The 9,775-nt window shown below is 45.4% G+C and overlaps 1 protein-coding gene across 8 annotated transcripts in view; it reads left to right on the plus strand.

The window, feature by feature from the left end:
• LOC134455748 (dnaJ homolog subfamily C member 13-like) overlaps positions 1 to 9,775 on the plus strand; it is a 76,443-nt gene that overhangs the window by 53,651 nt on the left and 13,017 nt on the right. For all 8 annotated transcript variants that reach the window (XR_010036153.1, XM_063207003.1, XM_063207005.1 and 5 more), the window contains 13 exons: positions 350 to 551; positions 876 to 991; positions 2,290 to 2,368; positions 2,673 to 2,808; positions 3,265 to 3,449; positions 3,770 to 3,844; positions 4,136 to 4,255; positions 4,640 to 4,819; positions 6,154 to 6,402; positions 6,661 to 6,774; positions 7,362 to 7,478; positions 8,277 to 8,454; positions 9,367 to 9,458. Coding sequence is in view for 7 of the 8 variants with exons in the window: in XM_063207003.1 (XP_063063073.1) it covers positions 350 to 551; positions 876 to 991; positions 2,290 to 2,368; positions 2,673 to 2,808; positions 3,265 to 3,449; positions 3,770 to 3,844; positions 4,136 to 4,255; positions 4,640 to 4,819; positions 6,154 to 6,402; positions 6,661 to 6,774; positions 7,362 to 7,478; positions 8,277 to 8,454; positions 9,367 to 9,458 (1,843 nt within the window). In the remaining variant the exon portion in view is untranslated. The remainder of the gene's footprint in view (positions 1 to 349; positions 552 to 875; positions 992 to 2,289; positions 2,369 to 2,672; positions 2,809 to 3,264; positions 3,450 to 3,769; positions 3,845 to 4,135; positions 4,256 to 4,639; positions 4,820 to 6,153; positions 6,403 to 6,660; positions 6,775 to 7,361; positions 7,479 to 8,276; positions 8,455 to 9,366; positions 9,459 to 9,775) is intronic.

A 9,775-nucleotide genomic window follows, 5' to 3' on the forward strand; every position in this document is an offset into this window, starting at 1 on the left:
TGACAACCCTTTTATTAATTATTGATGTCAAGCTTATGAATGTTTTATGCTTACATTATGTTGCTTAATTTGGTGTGACAACCCTTTTTTAAATTTGGAAGTATTGATGGATTTGTCAAGCTTTAAGTATTTTTTTGGGGCCTTTCAGCCTTCACTTGTTTCCGTGAGACAGGACAATGGAAGAGAGACAGGAAGTGAGCTGGGATAGAGAGATGGGGAAGGACCGGCAAAGGACCCGGACCGGGAATCGAACCCGGGTCGGCCGAGTGGTAAACGTGTGCCCTACCATATCAGCCACGGTAGGGCCTAGTGTTTTATGCTTATGTGTGTTTCTCCCGTCCCTCTCCAGGCGTATGATGATCGAGAAGATTGCGGCGCACCTGGCGGACTTCAGCCCTCGTCTGCAGAGCAACACGCGGGCGCTCTACCAGTACTGCCCCATCCCTGTGGTCAGCTACCCACAGCTGGACTACGAGCTCTTCTGCAACATCTACTACCTCCGACACCTCTGCGACGCCACACGCTTCCCAGACTGGCCCATCAGAGACCCCGTACGTATGCAGGCTGTTATTTGGTTTGTCTGTGACAGCTGAGGGTAGTTAAGTTCAGTGATTGCACTGTCGTGCCCCTGGCTGAGAAAAAGCCACTATGGGATTGTTTAGTACATTCGTATTCACTTACTAGCCAAACACACCCACTAATCAAAGTCAAAGTGGCTAGTAAGTTTTCTTTAACACCAGCAAACCTGAAATTTCAGCAGCATTTGGCTGGTTGGCGGGTTTTAATTTAGTTCCCTGTTAGTATTGTGTCACTCCCCCTAGATCATAAAGAGGGAATGAACAATCCCAATAATAATTTCTGTATTTGTGTTTTAGGTGAAGCTGCTGAAGGATACTCTGGAGGCCTGGAAGAAGGAGGTGGAGAAGAAGCCTCCCAGCATGTCTGTAGACGACGCCTACGAAGTACTCAACCTGCCCATCGGACAGGGCCAGTACGTACACACACGCACACACACACAAGCAGGACATGCAAACACATAACAAGAGCCTCCCCCAAGACACTCCACAAACACACTTTGACAGCAACACAACACCTTAAAGCGATGGTTCGGAGTAGAATCACCCTAATGCCATTTGAACCGTGACACCCATCCACCTTTACACCCGAAGTGTTTTCTGCCGCAGGCTTACATCAACAGAGTTGCCGTGTTATTCGATGTTTATTCCGGATAGCTTGACTCAAGCGCATATGGATCCTGCGCACCGTCTCCAAACTTTCCCCACAAAAATAACATGTCATGACACCAAACTTCTACAGTATAACAAATGTGGTTTGTACTCACAAAAAGATGAATTTGAAACTTTGTACATAGTCCAGGAGTTTATTAGTAACAACACACAAGACGATTAGCTTTTCTGCTGCTAAACATCCGTCGACGTCACTTCCTCCAGCTGGGACTGTCCACTTATTGTAAGGTTTGTGTTTTAGTCCACAGCCAGGATATATGCACGAGTGTGGCATCGTCTTCTATTTATTAAACGTGGTAAAATTTAAATCCGAAGTGGTTAATTTCTAGTTGTAGCGCAAGCTGTCTTTTTGAGTTTTCCGCCTTCCGGACTCACGTGTATTTGTTTCCATCAACAAAGTCCCAGCTGGAGGAAGTGACGTTGACGGATGTTTAGCAGCAGAAAAGCTAATCGTCTCGTGTGTTGTTACTAATAAACTCCTGGACTATGTACAAAGTTTCAAATTCATCTTTTTGTGAGTACAAACCACATTTGTTATACTGTAGAAGTTTGGTGTCATGACATGTTATTTTTGTGGGGAAAGTTTGGAGACTGTGCCCAGTATCCATATGCGCTTGAGTCAAGCTATCCGGAATAAACATCGAATAACACGGCAACTCTGTTGATGTAAGCCTGCGGCAGAAAACACTTCGGGTGTAAAGGTGGATGGGTGTCACGGTTCAAATGGCATTAGGGTGATTCTACTCCGAACCATCGCTTTAACTGACTTTTGTATTTGTCCTCAACAAAACACAGCCTCTTTTGCACACACTCACACAGTCACATAACTCCCATTACCCCATTTCACATTCACGCCCTCTTCTTCTCGGTAATGCTAATGATGTATGAAGCTAAGCGTCTGTGTTCGTGTGTGTGATTGTGTGTGTGATTGTGTGTGTGTGTGGGTGTGTGTGTGTGTGTGTGTGTGTGTGTGTGTGTGTGTGTGTGTGTGTGTGTGTGTGTGTGCGTGTGTGCGCACGTGTGTGTTCGTTCTTTCCCGCAGGCACGAGGAGAGTAAGGTCAGGAAGGCCTACTTCCGCCTCGCCCAGAAATACCATCCTGACAAGAACCCTGAGGGCAGGGTAAGTCTTCAGCTTAGGCTCCCTTTGTTTTGGGTCTGTGGTGGGAATTAACTCGACAACATCTTACACTTAACCAGTGGCTTACGCTGAAAAAAAGATATCAAATTCTATTAGTGTTAAATGCCGCATTTTGCCAGCAGCAAGTTTTGTGTTTGCGTATGTGTGTGAGTAGGGACACATGATACTTGTGGGATTGTTTTGTATATTTGTTCATGTTTGTCATGAATGTTTTCTTGCAGTCATCATTATTATTAATTAGTACTGTTGAATTGACTGTTCGGGGTGTTTCTGTGTTGGGTAACAGGAAATGTTTGAGAAGGTCAATAAGGCCTATGAGTTCCTGTGCTCCAAGTCGGCGCGCATCGTGGACGGCCCCGACCCGGAGAACATCATCCTCATCCTCAAAGCCCAGAGCATCCTGTTCAACAGGCATCGCCAAGGTCAGACACCCTCCTCCTCTCCCCTCCTCTCCCCTCCTCTCCCCTCCTCTCCCCTCCTCTCCTCTTCTCTTCTCTTCTCTTCTCTTCTCTTCTCTTCTCTTCTCTTCTCTTCTCTTCTCTTCTCTTCTCTTCTCTTCTCTTCTCTTCTCTTCTCTTCTCTTCTCTTCTCTTCTCTCTTCTCGTTTCACTTTCCTCATTCGAGTGCTCCTGGGTTTTCTCCCAACCTGTTATTGTGCAGTTCTGAAAGTAGAAATTGACATTCTTCAGTCACCAGTATGGTGTGGCATTGCTGGCAAAAGTTTGAAAGTTGATGTTTTTTTTGTGTATCCTGGATAAAGTTTGTTAGACTTTGCTCATTGCTGGGATTGAAAGAAGTGAGAGAAAATAAATGCTCTTTCTTTTTTACTTACTGTCTCTACATATTTGTGTGTGTTTGGTCTGTGTGTGTATCTTCAGAGCTGGAGCCGTATAAGTATGCAGGCTACCCCATGTTGATCAAGACCATCACCATGGAGACGGGAGATGAGCAGCTCTTCTCCAAGACCTCGCCCCTGTTGCCCGCAGGAGCAGAGCTGGCATTCCACACCGTCAACTGCTCTGCCCTCAATGCAGAGGAACTGCGCAGGGAGAACGGCATTGAGGTAAAGTTGTTATTGTCACTAATAAAGGATTATGTACTGATGTTGAGGTAAGAGTTGTCATTTGTCACTGATGATGGGACATTGTGTACCGGCATCGAGGTGTTGTCATGCCATTCTAAATAATATCTCATAAACAAAACTTGAGGGCACCTGTTTGTAAATAACACAGCATTACATTTTTTTCTAAGTTAAGGAAATTATTGTTTAGTATTAATAGAGAGACACATGCGATGTTGCTTTGCATTCATTTCATAGATGGAGATGATCTATGCATCTAAATGTCTCTCTCTCTCTCTTTTCTCATCTTCCCTGTCTACTAGGTTCTGTTAGAGGCACTCTCCCGCTGTGTTGGCGTGCTGACCGCCTCCAGCAAGCCCGATGACATGGCTGTGCAGGTACAGTATCCTCATCCCACAACACATCAGGGGTCCTGTTTGCCAGTTAGCAACTTGGGTAGTTGTCAATGGGAAATTGCATCACAAACAACAAAGTAGCTAGCGTAGTTAGCAACTATGGTTTCGAGAAATGCACCCCAGTTTTACACACACCGTCAGTCATGAATCAGCCTGCAGCTGATAAGCAGTCGGTTGTTTATTAAGTCCAACGTGTGTGTGTGCGTGGGTGTGTTTGTGTGTGTGTGTTTGGCTGCACTTTGTCCATTATTTTTTGTGTTTTTCTTCCTCCAGGTGTGCGGGCACATCGCCAAGTGCTACAGCGTGGCGGCTCAGTTTGAGGAGTGCCGGGAGAAGATCATTGAGCTGCCCAACATCATCAGAGATGTCTGTCACGTGCTCTTCTATGGCAAGGTACAGTGAACTTCCTGCATCGCCAAAACATTGACCAGATTAATGCAGCGTCAGGCAGGGTGTCTTACATTAGGACTACATTAGTGTATATTACGGTTAGGTAGTTGTAGTAACTTGGAAAATGTTTTGATGGTTTCAGGTCGGAGGAAAGTAAAACAAAAAATTGCAACATATTTAATTGAAGGAACTAGCTGACCAGGTTGTGTATATTCTGAGAAGCTGTCAAAATTGTTCCTTTTTTAATTTCAGCGTCTTTGAAAAACTAGAGGAAGCCATTCCATTGCACTGTTGCAATCAAAGGTTTTTCTCGTTCCGTGAGCTTTCAGTCGCAGCAGACTTCTTCCAAGCTCCAGCTTTCGTGACTTCTTTTCTTCCTCTCTCCAGGGCTTGCCGCGGCTGGCATCTCTGGCGGTGCAGTGCGTGAGCTCGTTTGCGGTGGACTTCTTCCTGCAGACACACCTGTACCACGCTGGCGTGCTGTGGCACCTGCTGCCCCCGCTCTTCAACTACGACTACACGCTGGAGGAGAGCGGCGTGCAGGCCAACCAGGACACCAACCAGCAGGTGAGCTTACATAGCCTCGCGCACCATCCTATGTACTTCCACCAATAGCGCTTTCAGGCCGACTGAGAACCGTGCTGGAGCACGTTCCCGCACCTAATCGCGAACCAGCCGTCGTGTTCACGCCACAGATATTTGCGTCGCGAACCGGAAAGTTGGTTCGCAATGCGAACCGCAAAATACTAGGTTTTTCTCCACGAACCGTGACGACAGCGTGCTTGTCAGCAGGTTCATTCGGGTAACGCAGTCACGTGCGGGAAAAGTTCAGAGCTCGGTATGAACACGGGCGGTTCGCAGATAAACACTTAAGTGCTGAACGTAACTGGTTCGGGCACCGACTCCAGCTCCGTTCTGGTCGGCCTGAAAGTCCTACAAGAGACTTGGCTACGCACTACGTCTGTTACTGTGGAGCGATGTTGACCGGTAGGATATGCGCTGGTGTTCTGACAAACGGTCCTACTTTGTAATTTTATCCTATGGTAGGATGTTCTGTCAGACATATCTGTTAAACGGTCCTACATCGCCATAGATAGACGTCAGACATGTTTGTTCAACAAATTATAAGTTAAATCCTGATTTTTCCAAACATTTCCTTCCTGCTTCCTGCAATCGAGTCAGATCAAACAACCTCCAGACCATGATATGAAATGAAATGGTAGTATTATGGGATGGTCAGGACCAGGCTAGAGCTTACACTCCTTATACGTATGAACCGCCATCCGGGTACTCTGCTCGTGAGTGTGCGTTACGCTCCTTTTTGGGGGAAAACAAACCGAATGTCTCATTAACTTACATGCTACATTGGCTAGCCTAAATGAACACATTATGAATTTCTTCAGTAATGTCATTCAGCTGCTTCTCGTACTGTAGTGAATGAAAGGTTTCACAGCTCATAATTCCTGTTCTGACACTGCTCTCACAGTTCAAAAACCTCATGAAGACAGAACGGGATTTCAAACAGGTTTTATTTTCATTCGATAGACTCCTTTCAACCCTCTCCACACATCTTCACTTCTCGGGTGAAGGGACGCTTAGTGTGGTGGGCCACAGACTCTGGACTGGAACACCCTCCCACTTGCACTCAGTCAATGCACTTCAATGTCTGTCTACCTTCAGAGCAATATTCACCTTGCAAACCCACCTTTTCACCCTTGCCCATCACTCATGGTGCTGACACAAACACACATATACACCTGATTGTATTGACTGTTAATGTTCCAGTGACCTTGGGTACTTTTGTAGGGTGCTCTATATCCAATGTGCTATTTTATATATTGTATTATATATTTATTATTCTGTTAAAATTGTTACAAATATTCTTATTATTTTGTTATCAGGAGGTGGCCAACAGCCTAGCCAAGCTGTGTGTGGTGGCCCTGGCTCGGCTGGGGGGCTACGGCAGCATGGCCGGTGCTGGGGCAGGGGATCACGTCGAGGGGGGAGACGGGGCTGCTAATGGAGGCCAGGCCAACGGGCTGGATGGCCTTGCCGGCACACCACCAGAGAACCCCACGATCAGGAAGAGCCTGGCGGCCATGTTGACGCCCTATATATCGCGGAGGCTAGCCAGCGGAACACCTGCTGAGGTGGGGACAAGAGGCTTGATAGTTATACAGAGACATTCACACCTGTGTTACCATGAGTTCTTTTGCTTTCTTTCTATATGCCTCTCCCCTGTCTCTCTGCCATCTTTTTTTGACCAGCTCTGCTGGCATTTTTTTGTATTTTGTTCTCAATCCCTTAACAGCTTGTACATGATATGTACTTATCCTGCTGTTTCTGTGAATGTGCTGACAACAACAGTCAATAAATGACATCGTTTTGTGTTTTTCTTTTTCTTCCAGGTTTTGAAGCTGCTTAACAGTAATTCAGAGAACCCCTACCTGATCTGGGACAACGCAACGCGTGTGGAACTCCTAGAATTCCTGCAGACTCAGCAAGAGAGCAACATCAAGAGGGTGAGGAGATGGGACCTCCTCTGTCTACTTGTGTATCACTCCCCCTGTCGGTTCCTCCTTCTTGTCTGCCCCTTTCTGCATACTTTCTGCCATCTTCCCTGTCTGTCATGTTCTTCGTAGCGATTCTTTATTCATGAAATAGCTCTGGCCCTTCAGCCAAAGGAAGATATAAGCATTTCAATTGGATTTCATTTCACCAAACCATGTCGAGGTTCATTGCCATTGTATGAACCGACTTTTAATTACTTAAATTTGAAGTTTGTTTGTCCCTTTACCTTTCTGTCTCTCTGTCTTTCTGCCACCTTACCTGTTTGTCATTCTCTCTTTCTGTCCCTTTGCTTTCCTGTCCCTCTGCCTTTCTGTCCCTTTGCCTGTCTCACTTGTCAGTGTCTGTCACTCTTCCCATCTGTGCCTGTCTGTCACTCTATCGGTTACTCTGCCTGTTTGTTTAGTTTTTCTTTTGTTGTGTACTCCTTGTTGTGTACTCCTCGGCACCCAGTGTCCTATGCTCTGGGGAAGCTGTCACATTCACTGCATACCCTCATTCACTGCATACCGCTATGTGTTTTTTGTTTTCACCCCCGCAGGGAGAGTGTGACAAGAGCTTCGGTGCCGAGTTTGTCTTCTCGCTCCATGCCAAAGAGCTGATCGTCGGCGAGATCTTCGTCCGAGTTTACAACGAGCAGCCAGCCTTCCCTCTGGAGGTGAGGATTGTGTGTGTGCGCACTGCGCACATGCTTGTTTTTCCCAGATGTCCCAGCATCTGAAGTCTGTAGGTGCATAAAAAGTTTTCAAGTGCTGTCTTACCTTATTAGACTAATGGAAAAGTATTTTAAGTTAATGCATTTGGAAGCCATATTGAACCATAGGAAATGCACTTTGTTGTTGTTGTAGTAGTGTTGTCATCTTAGAATAAACTTTCCATTTTCTACCATCACTATTTAATACCGTGGCACATTTAGAATGCTAATGGCTTTGAAAAGCACATGGCATAATATAACTTGCACATTAGCAAATCAATTTTAGTCGCAAAGAATGGTATGAATTATTGATTTAAAAAGGCCACGTGTTGGTGTTCACCATGGCAGGGCCCCATTTAACCCTGTTGCTCTTTTCTCTCATTGATGTTTTTTCGCTGCCCCAATGAGCCTTGGTCTAGATGCCCTTTTTAATAATGTATTAGTACTAAAGTGTAGTTGTCAATTGTGGATCTGTTCTTTCATTCTTACTTCAATACTGCTTCCTGCCCGTTGGTTTTATTCAGCATATTTTACATTTTACTGTTCTATTTAGTTGACCTCTGTATACTGTAGCACTTTGGTCTATGTTCACAGTTTTAAACCTTGTGCTCTATAAATTAAACTTACTTAGCAAATTCACTCTGTACTCTCCTACCCCTGAGGTGTTTGCAAATAGCTTGGCCATTGTTGGCTGTTTTTTTAATTAAAGATTTATGAATTACACTAACATGCATCGTCCTCCACCTCCCATCCCTGCTCCAGTACCCTAAGGCGTTTGCAGCCAGCCTGCTGGACTACGTGGGCTCCCAGGCCCAGTACTTGCACACGCTCATGGTCATGACGCAGGCCAGCAAGGTGGAGTCTCAGCAGCACGCCCAGAGGCTGCGCTTCGCAGAGATGGCTCTGGAGGCTCTCAGGAACGTCATCAAGAACAACCCAGGTCAGCTCCACTTAGCTCTGCTTGCCCTCTGTATATACTGTACCTGTCTGCAATGATGTAGGGCAGGGGTGCATTTCTGGAAACCAAAGTTGCTAACTGTGTTAGCTAATTTGTTGCTTGCAATGCAATTTCCCATTGGCAATGACCGAAGTTGCTAACTGATAACAACTACGCTTTCCAGAAATGCACCCCTGGTTTGGAAAGTGGTGAGGACATAAATGTGGTAAAGTGTCAGAGTATCCTGTTTTTGCATTATGTTCATGAAAATGATGGGGGAAATGTCGGGGTTCATCTCAAAAGTTGTATGGACATGTCTCCACCATGAACTTTATATATACGTTATACATACGTAATGGCAAGTATGCCCATGCCTGCTGGGGTTGTTGCTTACTTGGATACAGTTATCTGGAAAGTACACTGAACATTGCCTATTATTGTTAATTGTATGCTGTGCTGATCTTGTTAGAATATTACCAAAAATTGCTGCTAGAAACAAATGCTAAATAACTGCATGGATTATCATATTGTTGTTATTTTCCTGCTTGTATGTCAAACCTAATCTCCTGGCTACATCCTTAATGAAGAGGATGAAAGCTACTCTGTGTTAGCCTGATTATCATTGACGTTCAAATCTCTTCGAGACTTGGTCTGACCAAGAGCATGACAATTAACATTTCCCAAACGGCATGGTTGACCCGCCTCCCTTGGTCTGCTTATGGTTGTTTGCTTACCGACAAAGTGGGAGGAGTTCCCGTATTTGCGGGAACTCAGAAAGTACTTGCATTGACTCTTGACCTGACTGGTAGCAACGTTGAAGCTGTTGCGTCACTTGGAGGGCACGGCCTGGCTAACTTGGTGTTGCTTTGAGGCATTGCAGCATGGCTCTAATGGGATCTGATCTATTCCACACAGGCTCGGAGACAGAGTGCATCGGGCACTTCAAGCTGCTCTTCTCCCTACTGAGGGTACACGGGGCCGGCAAAGTGCAGCAGCTGGCCCTCGAGGTAGGTGGTGTACAATAATAGAAGCATTGCTCATTGCATTGAAACGCCAACGTTTTTCCAAAAATATACAGCTTAGTATTATGTGTTTGAGAGGAATTCTTAGAAGAATCTGAATTAAGTGATTATGTAAAATAAGTTCTGTGAACTCAAGTGGTAAATGATAAATATCCGCAACACTGTTAATGCTTCCAGTTGTTTAATGGCACAACATTTCGGACCTTAGTCCATATTCAAGTGCAAATATACAGGAGCAATATTCCACACCGCATCGGAAATCCCGGCCGACGTAGTGTGAACTTGCAGGCCTAAGAGCAGTA

The sequence above is a fragment of the Engraulis encrasicolus genome, chromosome 9, assembly GCF_034702125.1.
Source record: "Engraulis encrasicolus isolate BLACKSEA-1 chromosome 9, IST_EnEncr_1.0, whole genome shotgun sequence".
NCBI classification, from domain to species: domain Eukaryota; kingdom Metazoa; phylum Chordata; class Actinopteri; order Clupeiformes; family Engraulidae; genus Engraulis; species Engraulis encrasicolus.